Source organism: Falco naumanni, chromosome 10 (assembly GCF_017639655.2).
Source record: "Falco naumanni isolate bFalNau1 chromosome 10, bFalNau1.pat, whole genome shotgun sequence".
Lineage (NCBI taxonomy): Eukaryota > Metazoa > Chordata > Aves > Falconiformes > Falconidae > Falco > Falco naumanni.
In genome coordinates, this window is record NC_054063.1 from 1,946,482 (window position 1) to 1,966,612 (window position 20,131).

At 59.6% G+C, this 20,131-nt stretch overlaps 1 protein-coding gene across 4 annotated transcripts in view; it reads left to right on the plus strand.

The window, feature by feature from the left end:
- The window catches only part of DUSP8 (dual specificity phosphatase 8), a 42,580-nt gene that overhangs the window by 16,813 nt on the left and 5,636 nt on the right, over nt 1-20,131 (plus strand). For all 4 annotated transcript variants that reach the window (XM_040609133.1, XM_040609132.1, XM_040609135.1 and 1 more), the window contains exon 3: nt 4,774-4,912. In XM_040609133.1, the coding sequence (XP_040465067.1) occupies nt 4,774-4,912 (139 nt within the window). The remainder of the gene's footprint in view (nt 1-4,773; nt 4,913-20,131) is intronic.

The window sequence follows — 20,131 nt, forward strand, 5'->3', positions numbered from 1 at the left end:
CCCCGGCTCTGGCAGCCGGCCGTAGCGAGCCGGGACCCCCGCGTGGGTTCAGCCGCTTGCCCTGGCAGCCCGCGGCGGGGCCGGGGGACACACGCGCTGTACCCTCACCTGGCGCGGGGCGGGGGCCGCGGCTCGCAGCGTCCGAGCCTTTGTGCGCACACCTGGGTGTTGGCACCCCGGGGTGCCGAGCTCTCCTCTCCCCCGTTCCCCCTCCCCCGTGCCCCCGGTTTCAAGCCGCTCGGGTGGTGGTCGCGTTTTGGGACCCCCCCGCAGTCCACGCGCTGTGCTGCCGGGAGGGCGCAGGCCCTCGGGGGGGCGATGCTGGCGGCCGGTTCGGGCCCCTGTCGCCCCCGTACGGTCTCTCTGCCCCCACCTGCCGTAGCTGCCACCCCCCGGGCCCTTCTCTGCCCCTGGCTCCCCGCCCCGGGGCCGGGGGAGGCGGGGGCCGGAGCGGGGGGCACGGCTGGCGTTGGGAGCAGATGGCAGGAAGGGTGACATCAGTGGTGCGATTGTCCGGCCCCATTATTCCTCCCGAGGGCCCCCCGCCCGCCTCCTGTTTCCTGCTCCCGGCCGGCCGGGCTGCCAGACAAAGGCGGCTGGCAGCGGTGGGGGGCTGCCCGGGCAGGGCAGGGGCAGCCTGAGCCCCCCCCCTCATCCCGCTGCCCCTCGGCTGCCCGGCACAAAGAGCTTGACCTGCGCATCCCGGCTCGGCGGTGCCATCGCGGTTTGGGGAAGGAGGCCGGGGCTGGCACGGGGCAGAGCTTCCCGGCGATCCCACCTTGCCCCCCGCTCCGCTCCCCCGCCAGCGTGCAGGCAGCGGGGCTCAGCGTCTGCCGAACTCGGTTTTCCCAGGGCTTGCACCTGCTTTCCGTACCGCCGCTCGGGAAAGGTACCGTTAACAGCGCTTCTGGATGCTAGTTTGGAGCGATGCTGCTGGATAGCAGCAGCTCCTGGCTTTTTTGGGGCAAGGAAAGGGAAGGACCATTTTGTAGGAAAGAAGAAATGGGGAAAATAAACCTCCCTTTCTTTTTTCCATGAAAGATGCCTGCGATGGTGGGCAGAGCTAAGCCACTGCTCCCAAGCCCCGTTGTGTGCTATCTTCCCATGGCGCCTGAGCTGGGAAAAACTGCTGCAGCAATTCATTTCCCAACTGGTAATAGGCTCCTTCCACACAAAAATGGTACCAATGTACTGCTCTGGTTTTGGTTTTGAACCCTTCTCCCAATACTAACAATAATAAATTCTCCCAATAATAAATTCCAATAACTGAAATAATTCAGCTCCTCAGTGCAGTTTTTGGGGCAGAGGTTGTGGGAAATTCCTGCCTGGGGTTTTCACTAGCATTTCTTGAGGGAAATGTTGAAATTTTCGCTTCTTCAAGATCCCCCTGGAAAGTCTTTCCACCTCTCAACCTCTTCTTGCTTCCTGAAATGTGGCTATCTCTAGAGCAGCTATAGCCGCAGTCTGAGGCACGACAAGGGTCTCTTCAGGCGATGGGAATATTTATTTATTTGCGTTAGGAGCATGGCTCTGCAAGCAGCTGTTTTGCTTGAGGGAAAGCCGGGGCTTATTTTTGAGCCGTGTGCCTGGCTGCTCTTTATGTTGATGGAAGCCCTGTTATTTCAGTGGGGTGATTCACTGTGTTTTGAAACAATATGTGACTGAGATGTCGGTAGTAATTGGGATAATAAGAATAGCTCGCTCTTATCTTAGCCTGGATCACCTGTAGAGCGTTATCATCCCTGCTCGGCGGGAGAGAGGCGGAGCAGGGACCCAGACCACGTTGAACCACCCAGTGCCCCAGGAACAGATGTCCCTAAGGGAGTTACCTGCAGCCAGAGCTGGGGAGGGTGGTGGTGGCGAGCACTGGGCCTGGTGGGAAGGCAGTGGATGGTCTCAGCTGGGATTTGGTTGGAGCTGTTGGCCGGGTGGTCCCTGCTCTGGGCTAGCCATCCCCCCCACCAGCCGAGGTTCTGGCAGGGAGGAAGGTTGTCCCCAGGGAGATGCCCTGGCTCACCTCCAGCGCTGGGGTGGGCCAGCAGCTTTTCAAAGGCGTGCATGGGTTTGCAAGCCTCACTCAACACCTGCTTGGGGCCAAACGACTTGCTGCGCCTTGGCCCTGCCGTCCCTTGCTGGCTGGGTTTGGGGACCCTTTCTGGAGGGTGATGTCTGGGGGTTTGGTTACTTCAGCATCCTTGGGGTGATGGGCAGCCCCCATGGGAGAGCTCCCACCATGGAGGTACTGCTCCTCAGGAGGACCCCCCTGTTGCCAGCTGTGACACTGCCCTATGCCAGCAGCTGGAAGAGGCAGGAATCTGGCCCTGAGCATCTCTTCAGCTTTACCCTCTGCCTCTGCCCCAGTTAGCTTTTAACCTCCCGATGTTTAAGGCCAGAGATGGGGCTGTGCCTCCCCTGGCGTATCTGGAGTACATGAGGTTAATGGGAGACCTGTGGACCCCATTGAACATCTCCCTCTCATTTTCCTTTGTAGCGAGGAGCTGGGATGCCGGTGTGGGCTCCTCATGTGCTCCGCGAGGGCTCCTCAGGACCCTCCTGCAGGCATCCTCGCCCCAGCAAGCAGCGTATTTATTTTCTGCAGCCAGGCCATGCAAGGCCAGTGCTTGTTTGGCATTTACATTGAGTGAAACCTTATAACTTTAATAAGATGTAAACCGTGTCGCACATCTCTGCCGTCGCTCAGCAACCCTGCAGTAACGGCCCAAACAAAGCCTCCCCATGCAGAGGGAACACTAAATCCTATTGTGGGATAATTCTGCTTGGCCAGAGCTGGTATCTCCACTGCAGCCACCCTGGCCTGGACCGCCCAGCCAGGATGAGCCCCTGCCCTGCCACAGCTCGGTCCCCACCTCACCGTGCTTTTGTGGGAGATGCTTTCGCTGGTGTGGGGCTTCAGGCTGGGGACTGGGGTTTTGAGATGTGCTAATGGCATGATAGGGGGGCTTGAAGGGATAGCGGCCCTGCTAAGGACTGGCAGGCTCCTGGCTCCGAGCTGGCTCGGCAGCCGCCGTGCTTCCCTCCAGCTGTGCTTGGGATGGCCGCCTGCAGAAGTCCTGCTTCAGGGGTGGCCAACGAAATGATGCTGGGGTAGATCCTCAGCTGGCTTGCCCCCAGGTGGCTTCGGTCATTTTTCGGTGTCTTATTTTAAAATTCCTGCATCCTTTTCTCTGCCCTCTCATCCCGCTGCTGCCTTTTCAGCCCTCCCATCATCCTGCTGACCTGTGGGGCCAGTTTTGCTCCCCAGTGCCTTGTGCTGGTCTGGCTCCTTTGAGCCCCCACTTCCAAGAGCAGAGCTGCACGTGGTGCCCCGGCAGGGATTTCTGTTGGTGTGGGGCTGTCCTTCCGCTGCGGCGAGGAGACGTGATGAGCTCAGCTAAATCAGTGTGCCCTGCAGTTTTATTTGGATGGCACTCACGTTGCCGAGCAGGGAAGCACCTGCAGCAGTGTGTGAGAGCAGCATTAGTATCGACAGCAACCCAGAGCAAATCTGTTCTGCTGGTAAAGATAGGGCATGGCAGTGAGACAGCAAAAGGAGGCGGGTGTCCATGAGTGGTTCCTAGTTCAAGTGGTCTCCTAAAGAGATTTTGGAGAGGGCCAGGCAGGCGGTGGGCGATGGGCAGCTCCAACACAAGCCAGAGGAGAGAGGAGCTTAGAGGTGCAGACCCTCCTTCCTTGCCTGCCGCTGCCGCCGCCTCCTCCCACGCCGTGATGGATGTGCCTTACCCGGCCGGCTGGGAGGGCAGGCACTCACAAGGCAGGCGTGTGCCATCCGCCCGACTATTCAGCAGATGCGCTGAGCCATGCCTCTGCCAGGATTTTTATCTTCTTTTAATGCATGGACCTTCAGGTAGGTGTAGGAACGGCCAGCTGCGCCTTGAGTGCTCTCGCTGCAATCCAGCCATCACCAGACTGGGGGGACTCCTGCCTGCAGCCAGCTGCCTGCCTGCGGGGTACCCCACCACCTCACCCACCCGGGAGGCCCTGCAGCAGCGGGCAGCAGGGCTGGGTGCTGTTTGTGGCATGAGAGGCATGTCAGAGCAGCCCAGGAGCTCCTTTCCCCCTCCCCAGCGCATCTCTGCAGTGTGCTGGCCCCACCGTGCATTACAGAAGGAAGAAAGAGCATCTCCCTGAATGCGCACTGAGCTAAAGAAGAGGTTTTCCCCCTTCTTCAGCCCACAGGGGTGATCGGCAGGTTTGGGTTGAGCTTCCAGAGGGGCAGTGCCTACAGAGGTGTTACTGTGCTGGGCTCGGTGTCCCCAGGCTGCCCTGCAGAGCTGTTGCTCCAGCCCCGCTCGCTCCAGCCGCAGCACAAGGGCTGTGCTGGGAGCACCCCTGCCTGCAGAACCACCCCCAAATCCCCTGGCACCAGCCAGGCTGCAGAGGAGTATCTGAGGGCAAAGGTTTGGTGGCGAGGAGATGGTGAATGAAGTCAGGGCGACTTCTGGGATGCGGTTAAGTAATGGCAAGCAGAGGGTGATGCTGTCTGGGGCAGGATGCTCAGAAGCGCTCATGGTTGGTGGGGCTGCTCCTGCAGCATCTGTACTGACACGCTTGCCTGTAGCCATGGAGCGGAGTCCCAGCCTGGCTGGACCCTCCATTTGGTGAGTGAAGCCAGCTGGTGCGGATGCTGTGGAGCTGGGGTCTCCTGCTGTGTGACCGGTAAATTCAGCTTTGCTTCCCATGGTGGTGTGGGCAGCATTCTCCTCAGTGCTCAGCCTATTTCTCTGACACCCAGTTTTTGCTGTTCTGCTGCAGGTGGAGGCAGAGGAGCACCAGGACGTGGTGGTCTATGACCAGAGCACGCGGGATGTGACCGGTTTGGCTGCTGACAGCTTCCTCTCCATCCTCCTGGGCAAGCTGGATAGCTGTTTCCACAGTGTCTCCATCCTCACAGGTAGGAGCCCTGGGTTACCACTTCACCTGGCACTCTTACCCCTTAGTCTGAAGTTACGGAGCCGTGGCCACACGTGTCCATCTGCATTTCCTGGCCACCGGTGGCCGTGGTGGCAGAGGGCAGCCTCACACGCGTGCCGAGGAGGCTCAAGCCACGCTGGCATTGCTGGGTCCTCCCTGTGCATTCATTCCTTGTGCTGTCCAGCTCTCCACCGCTGCATCCAGCACCAGGGTGAATGAGAGAGGAGGTTGTGGAGGGATCATGGTGGCATGGGTCCAGCCATCCGAAAGCTGCCCTTCGTTCTCACATCCCCGCGCTGCTTCATCCCCGGTGAACGTGCCAAGGGCCAGACCCGGTTCGGGAGCTCTCACTGCTGTTAAAGGGAGGGCGGGAGAGGAGATACGTGGATGTGCTGGGAAGGGGAAGAGGGGCAGAGGGTCATCACTGGGTGAGTCAGGGTCTGCTGGAGATGATGCTCTCCAGGCACGAGCACAGAGGCAGGAGGAGGCACGCGCTGCCCTAATTACAGCCCTCTTACAGAGCAAAATGGGAGGCAGGCGACTGATGAATGAAACTCTCCAGCCCGGCAGAAAGGAGGAGAAAGAGTCACGAGCTGCTGAAGGGAGAGTTAAAGCTGCCTTTAATTCCCCGTGGCCAGGACAGCCGGGTGTCTGCCTGGCTGGCTGCCCACCTCCAAGCTTTCTGCCCACGGAGGCGTGGGCAGGCGCTGCCCCCCCCCAGCCCCTTGGTCCCGCTGAACTCATCCAGGCTCCTCGACAGCGCCAGAAGCGCGGAGATGGGGATCCTCGGCTCCCCAGGCCTGTCCTCATCCTGTGGCAACAGGGTACAGCTTTGGGGCTGAGGCAGAGGGTACCGACCTCTGTGTCCCCAGAGTGTCACAGCGATGGAGGGCAGCTGCCCCTGCAAATCCAGCAGCGTGACAGACCCTGGGAAGGTGTGGTTGTGATGGGCAGGGTGGCACAGCAAGTGGCATCCAGGGAGCTGCTTTGAGTTAGAGCTGCTTTGTTATGGGGAGAACGGAGCAGAGAAATAGCGGGAATAAACCCCCTGGTTCAAGGGTTTCGAAGGCAAGAAGAGACTAAATGAAATCACAATAAAGCTAATTAACGTGGCCTGAGTTGCAGCAGCTCTGCTGAGGCCAGTGCTGGAGGATGCTGCTATGGGCTTCCACAGCAGCCCCTGGCCCACCCCGGCAGCTGTGCCTGTGGCTCCAAGGTCGGCGCGGTGTAAACAGGCTTGGCACATGGTGCAGGGGGAGGAGTAGGTGGCTTTGGTCACGTCTGGGCAGGAACCTGCACAGTCACCAGGATGGATCAGGAAACAGCCTTCGCAGTGTGACCCTGGCACCCCCAGCCCAACGCCGCTCCCCCAGGGCTGAGTGAGGGGCAGTGCTATACGGTGGCTGCAGACCCCCACCCCTGAGTCCTCCTGAAGCAGGGATGGGGCTGAATGAGGTGGCCCTGAAAGCCCCAGAGCCGCGTCCTCCCTCGGAAAGTGAGGGGAGGCTTGGGGGACCCCCGGTGCACCCCAGCCGCATGCATGGCGTGCCCCATGCTGGGTGACACCGGCAGCTTGCCACCCCCCTGGGCCATCAGCTGAGCCCCCCACGAGCAAACCTGCACCCCATGGGGGCACATGCATCCTCCATCTTCAGGGCAGACATTTCCATCCCCCTGGGCTGCGGGAGCCCAGACCCCTGTGCGGCAGCATGGCGGTGGTAGGCACAGGCAAAGCTGATGTGGAAGATGGGCCACCAGCGGGTAGAAAAAACGGGAACCAAAATGTGGAACACTGGGTCATGGCGGCGGCGTTCTGCATGGAAATCGTGACTGGAAGCAGCTGCGGAGCATCGGGGGCGGCTGGGCACGCGGGGCGGCAGGCAGCACTCCCTCCTGCCTGCAGCTGGGCAGCAGCCCCCTGGTTTGAGAGGCAGCTCCGCAGTGCTTGGGAGGTCTGGGGCAGGGTGTGTGCCCGGGCCTGATCCTGACCCCTCGCTCTGGTGGGATTTAACCCCTCGATCTGTCTGCTCCAGGCTCAGGCACCTTGTCCCACCCCAGCCCATCCTGTGTCCCAGGAGAGGTGCCTGGGTCCTTCCCAGAGGTGGCTTGTGACCCCAGGGGCAGTCGGGCTGGCAAGGGCTGCTGAAATCTCAGGGTCCTGTCCTGCAATCTCAGCCTGTCCCTAAATGGATGCCAGCACCCCAGGGAACCCCGTCCTGTGGGTCCCCAATCCGGTGTGGGCACCCTAGGCAGCCCCTCGATGCTCCCCAGCTCTCCTGAGCCCCTGCAGGTGTGACACGCACCCTTGCCTCGGTGTCCCCACCTCGTGCAAACGCCGCGGTTGGGTGCTTGGCCGTTCTTGGTCACCTCCAGCCCATCGTCCCTCAGACCCTTGAAGCAGCTGATGGGCAAGGACGGGGGAGCTGGGAGTGGCAGGAGTGGCAGCAGGGACCCGTCAAGGGTTAACAGTCCAGAAGTAGCAATTCCAGCGGGCTGGGAAGGAGGAATCTGAGTCAATTATTCCCAGTCTTGGAAATATTCAGCTTCTCTTCTTTTTTCCTTTTTTTTTTTTTTTTTTTAATTGTGTAAGTATAAATAGTGCTGCTTGCTGCCCTCCATCCGTGGGAGCAGAAAGACTGTTGATTTATATGGTTTTCCTGACATCACATGAAGTGGTGGAAAACTGAATGGAGCCAACATTTTTCCTGCATTACGTAATGCCCCCTCCCTCCCTCCCAGCCCAGCTCTGCTATTCCTGCAGGAGCCTGACTGTTCTTTAACCTTTGTTTACTTCAGCACAAATGCTCGCTTTTTTGCTTTATTTTTTGCTTTTTTTTTGTTTTTTTTTTTTGCTTTTCTTTTTTCCCCCCACTTTGCTCCCCCTCCCCCCCCCCCAACTTCTTTTATCCCTGTGCAAACTCCCACTTGGTTTTTATTAACAGCCATTATCTGTTTATGAAGCAGCAGCAGCGGTCTGGCTCCATCACTCCCTGATGGCTCCCGCGTGCCAGCTCTTGTATTGGAGCCTGGCCAGGGCCGTAGCACGGTGCTGAGCTGCTGGGTGCTGAGCTTCACCAGCTCCTCTCTGTTTGTCCAGCTATGGCACAGGGTGGGGAGATGTCCCTTTGCTCCCATTCAGTGGCTAGAAGCGACAGCTGAGGGCTCGGGATGCTCGGCCAGATGATGCTCAGGCACCCATCCTGCCCCTGCTCCTGGTCCTTGAGCCAGGTGGTCCTGTGCCCAAAGCTGGCTGCCGGCTGGAGGTGGACCCGGGCTGGCGGGGTGGTCAGCAGGGCGGTCCCCCCACCCGACTGCCAAAGGTGGGACCCCCTCGCACAGCGGAGGCTCTTCTCGTTGTGGTCTGTGCGCCCGGGGAGCTTTATCAGTGCGATATCACGCTCCGACCTGAAACAGGCCCCTCGCCTTCTGAGCTGGAGTCATGAGCTTTTCATCTGGCTCGGGAGCGAGTGTGAGATCATCTTCAGCCCCCCCACACCCCCCACTCCCCCCCCCGCCTTTTGTACCAATTCTTCAAGGAATGTTTAAATTTTCCAGTCCTGTTCTTTCTAAATTTGGAGCGTCTGTTTACTCCCAGGATTCGGAAAGAATGTAACAATATCATCAGCGAGAAATCCCTCCCAGCCTTCCACTCGCCATCCTCCTCCTCGGTGAGCAGGCTGGCCTTGGCAGCGCTGGCCATCACCCAGGTCCTCTCCAGCCCGGCAGCGCCGCAGCCACCGGCACGGCCAGCGAGAGCTGTGATTGCGTGGTGGCGGTGATCTGGAGGGGGCTGAGATTTTGGGGATTTCAGGGGAATCTACCAAAGGCAGGTGACTTCAGAGTGGCCAAAATGTAGTGAGAAAAGAAAGGGGGTTTCCATTGCGGGAGCTGACTTGGGCTGCCCGGCTGTGAGTGGGTTCAGCACTGGCTGGAATTATTTTGGAGACGAGGACTCAGGAACAGATAATTTTAATAAAAAAGGAAAAAGTTTTTTTTTTGTTTTGTTTTGTTGTTGGTTGTTGGAGGGGTGGTTTTTTTGCATAGGGCAGTCCTAATAGGAGGTTAAACTTCAGGGCAGCTGAATGTGACTTTGCTCATCCTTGGCTGAAAATACCGCGATGCTTTTACATGTCATGTTGGTGAGATGCCACATGCCAGCATCACACCTCCGTTGCTGCCTGCACCACTTGAAAAAATGTTGGGCTGGGGCTGTTTTAGAGGAAAAGAGAAGATGAATGAAAGAAGGCGAGCTAGGCAGGTGCAAAAGCAGCACATAGGCAGGGCAGAGCAGAGGGAACTTGCTTTTAGCCAGTTGCAGGGACTGGAGTCGGCATGTGTATCCGAAAGGCAGCAGAAATACAAAAGAATCTGCAAAGCTTGTCATGGCTGGTGCTGAAGCTGAAAGCTTAGCAGGATCCAGAACCAGGACTGAGGTGTCTTTACAAACCCAATGTAAGGAAAAAATAATTTAAAACTTAAGAAAGAAAATACCCCGAACACCCAGGCTTTGGTCATCAGTCAGAAGCTGGCAGGAGCGGGCCAGCAGGACTCCACTGCAGCTGGTTATTTCATGGTCACCTTCCTCACCGCCCGCTCTGGGACAGCACTGCGATTTCATCTGACGGCTTTGGTGTGTGAGCGTGTCTCCCGGCCATACAGCACGTGTGGGATGCACTAACTGGTGGACTTTGTCCGCCGACTCCAGCAGAGCCTCTGCTCGATACGTGGGCCTGAAGATGCGCGCGTAGGTCAGGTTAGGGCTAGTTCAGGCACCCTCAGACTGCAAGAGCACTTGGGGACTTACTAGTGTGAATCCATCAGATGTACCCACAAGTTTTTCTCCTAAAGTCTAATGACTGTCTCTGAGTGTCCCACAAGCACCTCTGCCCACCCGTGGACATCTCCATCCCATAGCGTACCATGAGGAACCGAAAGGAGATCCCTGGCTGGCAGGAGTGCGGGTATGAGTAAAGAGGGCGCAGGGGTGGGGTGAGGTGGGGCGGAGTGCTCGCGTGGCTCTCTCATGCTTCTCCCACATTTGGGAGTTGGGAAGAACCAGCTTTGCAAATAATGTGGATGGGGATCCTGGTTGTGCTCAGGAGCAGAAGAAGGGTAAGAAGTGCTGTGGAGGGGGTTATGCTCAGCTTTTCTGAGGCCGTGGGTGGTGGGCGCAGCGGGATGACCTGTGGCGATGCTTTGCTCTACCTGTCCAGAGCGCTGGAGGTAGGGCACTATTGCCCGCCTAGGAGGAGAGGTGCTTTTCGTAGAAACCAAATGGTAACACCATGGTTTGTGATTTTGACAGCCCTGGAGGTTTAGGTAACTCACCGAACCTCCTTCCCTCTTGCACAGGACACCCCTGGGTCCGTGGCACCAGAGGAGTTTCCTTCCTGCAGCAAAGCCGTCCAGGACCGCTTTGGCCAGGGCAGGACCGTGTTTTCTCACCCTTCCAGCCCGCATCCAACCCTAGCCACCCAGCCCAGCGTGGTTCTAGGGAGCACTCCCAGTCTCCACAGCCCGAGGTGTGGTGTTGGGGTGAGGTGCCCCCTTCCCACCTTCCACCACGACTGGGAGATGCCTGGGAGCGTTTTGGCCCCGGCTGGACCAGCGGCTGCATCCCTGGGAGGGGTTAAGCCAGGTCACGTATGTGCGAGCTGATTGTATTCCAGACCTATGCTCTAAACCTCCCTGTTTAGCAACGCTGTCATCAGACAACTTGTTTTCCCGATTCTATAATTACCCCGAGGAGCTTCCCCTCCCCCTCTGGCTGCGTTTTTAGCTGTCAGACCCAGAAAAGGCGAGCGTAAGGGCCAAAGGCAGAGAGGGATGGAGGAGAAGGGGCTTAGGGAAGAGCAGCCCTCTGGTTGCCAAGACTTACAAAACCATCATGTCATTTCATTTCTCATTTCTGGAAAGCCGACGGAAGGCAGCTTCCCCAGTCAGAGATCCCGATGGGCAGGAGCCGCTGCCCAGTTATGGTTTCCTTCCTTTTGAGAAACCTGCCTGCCCCTTCCCCTGGGCCTGCACCGCACGCTTGCAGGAGGTCAGTGCTGGCATATAAGGTCCCGGCACTGAGTGGAGAGAGGAACTGCTGGCCACTGCGTCGCTGTGCTCTTGCCAGGCTATAGGTACTGTCATGATGGGCACGTAGGCGCTGAACAGGGGCTCGTTCTGCTGCTGCTTCTGCAGGCGGGTTTCATGAGTCTGTCAGACCCCTTGCAGCAATGCTTTTTTGCCAGTGGGTGCTGTGGCAATGAGAGCAAGGCCAGGCTGGGCATCTCTCCCCAGGTGATGCATCTCTGTCTGCTAAATAGGGGCTGGAGGCAGGATGGGTGACAGCCTGGCCGGGAGGAGCACCTGTGGGCAGGGGCCAAGGGGCAGCAGCTGATGACACGGCATGTATTGCTGCACTGTGGGTGTTGCCTTTTTTCTCTTTACTTGACAGCTTTCCCCTACCCCAGTGCCAGCTCCCAAACCTTACCCTGGTCCTGGCAAAGGAGCAAAGAAGGTGGGGAGGGAGTGGGGGGGAGGATTCTGCCTGGGAAGTGGTGGCTGCAGATGGCATCTCCGTGGGCTGGACCTCATGCTGGTTGAGGAAGGGGTTGCTGACTACCTGTGCTCACTTGTCTTTTACTGAGGGGCAGAGGGATGTGAGATACCGGTGAGCCTCCTGCATCAAGGGCTGCTTGGTGGTGTCATGCCCAGCTCCCCAGCTGGGGCTGCCAGCAGCCCTAAACTGAAAACTCAGTCCAAACACATCCTGAAGGAGCCTGTCAGTACCAAAATAATTTGTGCTGCAGGGTCTTGCAGACCTAAGGGAGTCAGGCAACCACAATGCAGCGAGGGAAGGCAAATGCATGCTTCTGTACTGCTGGGTCGGGGGCAGGTTGATGATTGCACCCCCTAATTCACCACGTGCTTCCTGCAGCCTCCCCCTTGGCTGGCACAGAGCAGCCAGCTGCTGCCCCTGCACAACCCACCGATGGTTTCCACACCAGCAGAGCCCCCACCACAGCCAACGGAGCAGGTTGCAGCTGAATCGCCTGGGTAGAGCATGGGTAGAGCATGGGTAGAGCACTGCTGGTGCAGCAGCGGTAGGAGATGGAGGCATCTCCACGCTGGGAGCCATTGGCACTGGCCACCAACATCACGCGCCCTCCCTCACAGGGACAGAGGTGGCAAATGTAGGGAACCACAGCCCCCCTGCAGAGCTGCTGTGAGAGCCACTTCCCAAGCACAGCTCTTGGGGGAAGGCTGCTCCTCTCTCTTCCAGCCTAGTTGGAGCACGCTTTGAATTTTATCCAACCTCTGACCCACATCTGATAATAATCAAACCATATTTGTTACAACAACAAGGCTCATTAGGAGGCTGGCTCCGCTCGGGGTGGGGGGTGGGGTGGGGGAGAGCACTTAGTTAATGCCAATGACCTCATCTCATGTGATGTCATTCAAAGGAAAAACACTGAAGTCACTCACATATGGCTCAGCCTGGGGTTTTTCAGCCTGTAAAGCTTCAGATTTTCAAAGGCACAATACATCCCCCCCACCCCCCACCCCTTCCCCGCCTCGCTGCTCTGCTTGCTATAATCCTGAATGATTTTCTGGAGGCTTGGGCTTAGACCAATAAACGTGGTGGAGATGTATTAAGGAGTCCCACGGGTGGGAAAGGGGGACGCAAGTAATTCTCTCCCCCAGGACAAATGCAAAGAAGAAAGGCCACCAGCCCCCACCTGCTTCAGAAGCCACTGCTGATGGATAGACCCCAGCAGGACTGGGAAAGCCCATTCCTACATGTCTTGTCTTGCTGGACTTCTGCACTGAGAAGGCTTTGGTGGAGGGTGCATCTCCTCCAGAGCACAGCCCAGTGGCACTGGGACTGGGCACATACCTCCATCTGATGTGGCCGCACACAGGCGTGAGCAGCCCAGCGCCAGCCCCATTCCCTGCCAGCTGTTGGGGGCTGTCTGCCTCCAGCTGTTTGAAATGACTCCAGCATGAGCATCCCTCCTGGGTGATGCTCTCCTTGGAGGCATCAAGAGGAAAGATGAGCTGATGGGTAGGGACCCTGGTCCCGAGCTCTGCCCTGCAGCAGAGAGCCCTGGAGAAGTTATTTAATCTTTTGTGCCTCAGTTTCCTCCTTGGGGAACCTGAGATTGTGGCATTGCTCTTCCCGGGGCTGGGGATCAGAGTTAAACGTACCCCAGGGGATGCACATCGGTACGGCCAGGAGTGGTGGTGGGCATGGGGCACAGCCGGGGGATGCCGGTCACCGGCCGGGGGGCAGCAGGGATGGAGAGCGGGACTGCATCCCCCCTCCTTCTTGGGGGTTTGATCACCCACCACCCTGACTGGTGCTAAAAGAGGTGTGGGTTAGCTGCCTCCCTCTAAGTCCCCGTCCCCACGTTAGCTCCGCGGGGCCAAATCCAGCCATCCCTCTCGACCGGGGGCTGCGGGGGCGGGAAGGGGGGGGCTCGGGGCGGGCGAGAAAACCGTGGTTGCGCCTTTAAGCGGGGAGCGAGGGCTGCGTCAGGCCGGGCGCTGCGTGTCTGTGCGCTGAGTAAGGAATGCGGCCGCATGCCTGACCCGTTAGCTATGGGAGCGCGGCGGGCCCGGCAGCGCTGCGCGCCCGGCGGAGCTCACTGCGCGGCGGCGGGCGAGGCGCAGGGCGGCCGGGGGAAGGGGGCCGCGCCGGGACCCCCCGCCCCGCTCGGTTTCCAGCTTTTTGATTTTTTGGTGCTTTTTATTTTTTCAGCCTGAGGGCTGGGGCCGGGGGCTGGCGGCGCTGTGCCGCAGAGGGGCTTTGGGGGGGGGTTGTTAGCGCGGTCGTGCCGGCCAGCTGGTGTTCTGCTGAGGCGAGCGGCGCCGCCGAGCGCAGCCCGGCTGCCTGGATGCCCCTGGATGTGGTGGTCGCTCCCGCCGAGGACCAGTTTTGGCCAGACATGCGCGAGGGGCAGATGAAGCTGAAAATAAGGGTGCGGAGGATGAAGGAGAGCAGGGACATGAGAGGTTTGTCAGCCGGCCGGCTCCTTTCCTTCCGAGGGGGGCGGCGGGGGAAGGGGGAGCTGTGCCCGGGGGTCGGGGGTGGCTCCTGCCGAGCGCCCGGCGGGGACCGCAGCACGGTGGCTGCGCGTACAAAGGGCGCAGGCAGCGGGCGAGCGTGCGGGGGGCGCGGGGCGAGCGTGCGGGGGGCGCGGGGCGAGCGTGCGGGGGGCGAGCGCTCGCCGGTTCCCAGCCGCGGGCAGCGTGCGGAAGCGCTTGCGGAGGCGGCTAGCCCGGTCCCGCAGGCAGCAGCAGGGAAGGGGCAGCTCCTCCAGGCAGGTGAGGGGCTGCCTGGCTGAGGGTGGGGGGAACCGCTCCGGGGTCCCCTGAACCCCTCTCCACCCGGGCAGGCTCGGCAAGGGCGCGGCCGGAGCAGAAGAGGAGGAGGAGGAGGAGGAGGAGGAGGAGGAAGGCTGCGGGAGCCGCGGCGGGCCCTGCCGGCACCATCGCGGCTCGGACCGGGGGCGGCCGCGGGGCCGGGGGGGTGAGGGGCGCACGATCGCCCGCAGCCCCCCGCCGCCAGCCGCAGGAGCCATCTCGCTCCAGCAGCGCGGTGCCGCCTGCCCATCTTCGGGGGGGTCTTTCAGAACGGGGGATTGCGGTGTTTCCAGGGGGATTGCGGTGTTTCCAGCTCCCGGTGCCGGGGTGAAGGGCACGCAGAGGAAGGGGGTATTAACTGGAGCAGCTTAAAAATACACCGAGCCTGGAATGACCTAGATTACCGAATGGTTGAATCAAGAAACTTCCCCTCCATCACCACTTAAAAATGGGAGCCTGCTAAAAGTGCTTGACAGGTTTTTGTGGCATGAAGCACATAACCCGGTGATGGTGTCATTAGTAATAAGTCACTTCTGGAAATGACACATTTTTCTTTACTTAGAACCAGTAAGGCTGGTCCAAAGCAGGCACAGTCACCAGAGGAAAATCAAGCCCGGCAGCTCGGGGAGTGTGTGTCCGTGGTTGTGTGGGTGGAGGGCTTCCTTTCTGCCACTTTTCCTTTTTTTTTTAAGGATGTTTTCTGCTCACTTGGGAGAATGGGAGAGGGGTCTGGGAGAAGTCCTGTGAGGCCGGGGAGCTGGCACAGCTTGGGTGGCAGCGAGGCAATGTAGCAGCAGATGGGCACAGGCTCTTCGGGGTGACCATAGGGGAAATGGGGAGTTCACATGAATCCATAATAGGGCTGATTCATCGGTTTTCTCACCCCTGCTGCTGGGGGAGGAGGGAAAGGAGCCAGCAGTGGGGTGATGAAATTTAGTGCCAAGTGAAGGGAGGGTGAAGGCACAGAGGCTGGGCAGGGGACTAGGAGAGCACCAGACATCTCTCTCCGATGCATGGAGATGGGTGGAAGTACAGAGCATCACCCAGGAGAGGGTGAGTTGGCCGGGCGGCGGAGCACGGCTGGCACCGGGCAGGTGGGCAGAGCAGGCAGCTGCCTGCACCGGGCACTGCCAGCCCGGCGGGGCTGGGCACACGCAGCGGGGGCTGCAGCACCGGAGGGGAACAGCCAGGATGGAGGCAAGGGGAAATCCCAGAAACATCCCAGGCAGTGGGAAGTGCTGACAAAGCTCCGGAGCTTCCCGGAGCGCAGTGAGTAAGGGTGGCAGTAAGCGGTGTTTCATCATGCTGCCCGGCTTTGCTGCCGGCCCCGACAGGCTCCCACCCAGCAGAGAGCCAGGGAGACAGCGTTTTGCAAAGAGGGATTTTCCCCGCGGTTCCGAGGGCCGACGTGCAGTGTGCTTGGCCCCTCTGCTTTCCTTCCTTCAATTCAACCTGCTGCAGAGATGCTCGGCTGAATGCTCAGGCTCACTGCCCTGCCAAGGCTGAGCCCGATGCAGGCAAGGGCTGGGGTTTTGCAGGTGTCGTCGTGCCCCCCCCCCCCCCCCCCCCCCCGGCTCTTGTCATCTCTTGGCATGCTTTAGTTCAGCAAGGTGGTTTAACGCTTGGGGACGGATGTGTCGGGGCACTGGGAGCAGCGTATCCCCAGGGGACTGAGGTGATGAGGAGAGGGCATCCAGGCATCCCGGCCACCGAGCCGGCACAGCAGCGGGGGAGCCGTGCTGGTGCAGTGGCTGCTCCAGCAGCAGCCGAGGCGCGTGCTTGCTTGCATGCCCCGCTGCCCCTCGCCACGTGCCGCCCTGGCAGCGGCTGTCAGCCACCACAGGCATTTTAATGAGAGCTGGGCAGAGCACAACCTCTCTCAGCCCCCTTGGCTGCCAGGAGCTTTAGAGGGGCAGAGGGTCTCCAGCATGAGCCCAGGCGTGAAACCCACCAGCTGGACCATGGGCTGCTGCAAAAGCTCCAACACCTGCATGGGGAACAGGTCTCAGAGCAGCTCTGGCTGCTGATTTTTAACACTCGTTATGGGAGCAGTGAGGGTGGGCTATAAACCGCCTCTTTAATACCCTCGGCAGGTCTCCTGCCAGCTGCTGGTGTGAGGAGGTGGGGTGCAGCAGATGCTGGCCCAGGGAGGGTTCGCAGCTCTGCCTGTGTCTGTGGCCCTCCTCCTCCTCCTCCTCCTCCTCCTCCTCCTCCTCCTCCTCCGGGCTGATGGCACAGCGGGGTGACATGTCACCTCTTTTTCACTGTTGCCTGCTGGGGGGCTTTGGGTTGGATGTGCTCCTCTACACACGTGGGAGGCTGGCAAACGGGGCATGTCCCTGCTGCTGTGTGCCTCTGGGAGGGCGTTTACGGGACTCGTGGGGCTGGGAGTGTTCAGGAGGCATGGGGCTTTCCTGAAGAGCGGTTTTGGGGTGAGGCAGGTGCCCTGGGGATCTTCTTGCTTCTTGCAAGTGTGCAGCTTCTTGCAGTTGGCGGGGCACAGCACCTGAGGCCAGAGCTGTGGGGTTGTTCCAAGGGAGCCTGAAGGAGGTGAGTCCACGGGGATGGAGATGAATGGGCAGCCTGCAGCCGTCAGAGCAAGACATGAGAGGGTGTTGAAGCCCGGTTGTTCCTCTGTCTCCACTTTATGCCTCCAGCCTAGGAAGACGGCCTTGGTGCAGGGAGGGTCGCAGGGATCAGCAGGGAGCTGGGCTAGCCTTGCTTAAGGTGCCCCACGTCTCCCTTTTGTCGCCAGCACCATCTCCCCTAAGATCCTGTGCACTCAGGGAATTGTAAATCCCCAAAGCTGGGGCTTACCATCAGGAGGAAAATGATGCCATACCACATCCCTGTCCCTAGCCAGGACTTTGTCCCCTTCTGTGTCACCTTCCCTGCACCACTACTGCTGCCCTGCCTTGGCAGAGAGGGGATCAGGGCAGCTTGCAGGGTGACGGGTGATGCCTGAGAAGTTGCCAGTGTCCCATGTGCAGCAGGGTCCCAGCTCAGCAGTCCAGCACCATTCTCCTTCCACCTTCTGATCTCCTTCCATGCCCATCAGCCCAGCGCCAGCACTGGGGCTTTTTGTTTCGGTTGTAGCCATCTCAGGGTCTCACACAGCTGCTGCTGCGAAGAGAGAGTGTCGAAGGGGCTCCTCACCCTGCAGTTTGCTGCTCAGGGGGGAAAGGTGCAGGGCTCCCCAGCAGCTGCAGCAATGCTGCTCTTACAGGAGCTTTTTCGAAGATGCTACTGGCCTCTCCCTCTGGGCTGATGGATGGGGCTCGGGAAGGATTTCCCGGCTGGCCACCTTCCCTCTGTGGTGTCTGTTCTCCCAGCAAATCCAGTTTCTCTTGGATCTTGTCATAGATGTTCAGCTGGAAAATATGCAGAGGGGAGGGCCTGGCAAAGATGGGGATGGGGAAGAGTTGGGGTTTTTTTTTCCCCCTCCTCTGTTAGCCACCAGGGCCATGCAGAGCAGGGCTGGGGGCTGACCCAGAGGGGTCTCTGCAGGGCACAGCAGGAGGCAGAAGGGGAGTCAGCACCCCATGAGTGAGGCCTGGGATGGGAGAAGAAATGAGGCTTCAGTTGTTGCACTTTTCTGGCACTAAGTTGCTGCAACACCCCGTGCCTCGGTTTCCCTCTTTCCTCTGGGGTGCTGGCAGCACGCCCCTCCCTCCCAAAAGCTGTGTTCCTTTTCAGCCCTGCCTTAAGCTGGACACTGATAAGGAGGTTTGTGTCTCTGGGGGCATTGCTGAATGAACCCCCCAAAGGTGGGGGGTGATTTTCACCTCCCAGCCCTCCCGGAGCCCTGCATGTTGCTGGTTCTTGGCTCCTTCTTCCTCCGTCTTCAGCAGGAGCAGTGAAGGTGTCCCCACTTCTGGCCTGGTTCCCTGTGCCCAAACAGCCCCCCTCCCCTCCTGGGCCCACCTCTGCCTGTGGGAGACAGGAAGGCACTGGGTTTTCCAAGGAATGGTTTTGAGAGCCCTCAGGAATGCTGGAGATGTGAGCAGAGCATTGGGCTGTGCCTGCAGGGACCAGCTCCTCCCCAGCAAGCCTTGCCAGGCTCAAGGGGAGCATCGCAAGGAAACCAGAGATCCCCAAGCACCCGCTCCACGTTCGGGTACAGATCCTTCCTCAGCTTAATTCCCCATGTGCCAAGAGACACGGTGCTCCCAGCACCGGCGCTGAGAATAAAAGAGGATAGAAAGACCCATTGCTGCCCTGGCTCCTCGCCCTGTGGGGCTCTGCTGCTCTCTCCCAGCAAAAGCTGGGAGCCGTGGCCCGGGGAATGGAAGAGGGGGAAAGCCGAGGTATCGGTTGGAGCCCAGCCAGGGACATTCACTGCCTTTGGGATTGTTTTGAAGAGCTGCTTTGCTTTCTAAAAATGAAAGGCATGCTAGAGCAGCCGGTGCGGGGTGGGGTGAGCGTTGCTTCGAGGTTGGGATGGCATCGGGTACTCGGCCCCATCTCTAGGGTTTCCCCCGAGCCCGGGCTGCCCTCAGCAGCTGCGGGCATGGGGGAAACGAGGACAGGCAGGATGGGAGCATGCCCGGGCTCCCAGTCACAGGGTTGAGGCTGTGCTTGGGACAAGAGTGGGGAGCTATAGGCATCATCTCAGGTGCCGGCATCCTGCAGTTGCTGGCAGCGTGCCGGGGCAGGCACCGCAGCCGAGGGTGCTGCTGCCCCTCTCCGCAAACACCCCCGCCGGCTTTGCAGCCTCCCCTGCCCAGACTTCCCCAGGCCGGGCTGGCAGAGGAGCTGCTGCCTGGCGAGCGGAGGCGGGCAAGGGGGAGAGAGCGGCATGCCCCGACCTGCTTGAGCTGTGAGATCACCCCACGCTCCCGGCCTTCAAAGAGCGATGGAAGCTGCACGCGGAGCCGCCGCCGGGTGTGAGTGAGCGCGGGAGGCTGGGGGCCTGGGGACCGGAGCAGGCATCGATCCCTGGGGCTGCGCTTGCCTGCACTCTGCTCCCCAAAAACGTGCCGGGTGCCTTTGGAAAAATCCCCGTGTTGTCTTGCGTGAGTACAGGGGTCAAATCTGCGCCGCACTCAGTGCCATGTACGGCAGCTTCTGCCTCCTGCTCCAGCATCCCCCAGGCACCGGTGACATGTGCTGAAGCTCGGGGTGAAGCGGGGAGGTCGTGTGTGTCCGTGCAGGGCTCTGGCCGGTGATTTACACTCCTTGGCAATGGGGACACAGCGCGGGGATGAGCAGTAACCGGAGCCGTGCTACACCTGTGCTGGGCCTCCTGGGCCTCCTGCTTTCACTCTGATTTAATGTCCCAGTTGAGAGGTGATGTCATTTCAGAGGGAGCCAGAGAAAAGGAAGTGCTGGAGAAGATAAGGTGCTTTAACTCTACCCCTGGTGGCTTGGCTGGGTTTTGAAGCTGGGAGCTGTGTTAGCTGTCAGCCAGGAAAACGCGAGAGGGGAGGAAAGAGGTTGGTTGGAGGATACCTTCCTCTTGGGCCAGTGGAAGCTGACCCCAGGAGCTGCTGAGGTGGAGGGTGATGGAGGACCTTGGATGTTCCCAGGTGGTGCAAGCATGATTTTGTGTGCTGTTCTGGCTTCTACATCAGCTTCGCCTCCCAGATATGGGAGGTGGGTTGTCTGCGGCACTGGTCATACCCCGCCAGAGCTTGGGTGCCACACCAGCAGCCGGGAGGGTGCTCCATAAGTCCAGCAGGAATGCTGGCAAGGTGCTGGAGAAGGTAAACTGAGGATGTGCCAAGGTTGCCCCACTTTTGAAGAGGAGAGAGACTGAATGGAAAGATCATTACCGAAGGCTTATTAAAAGATCTTATTTAGCTGTGGAGATGGGTCAGGGATTCCCATGATGCTGACTGAG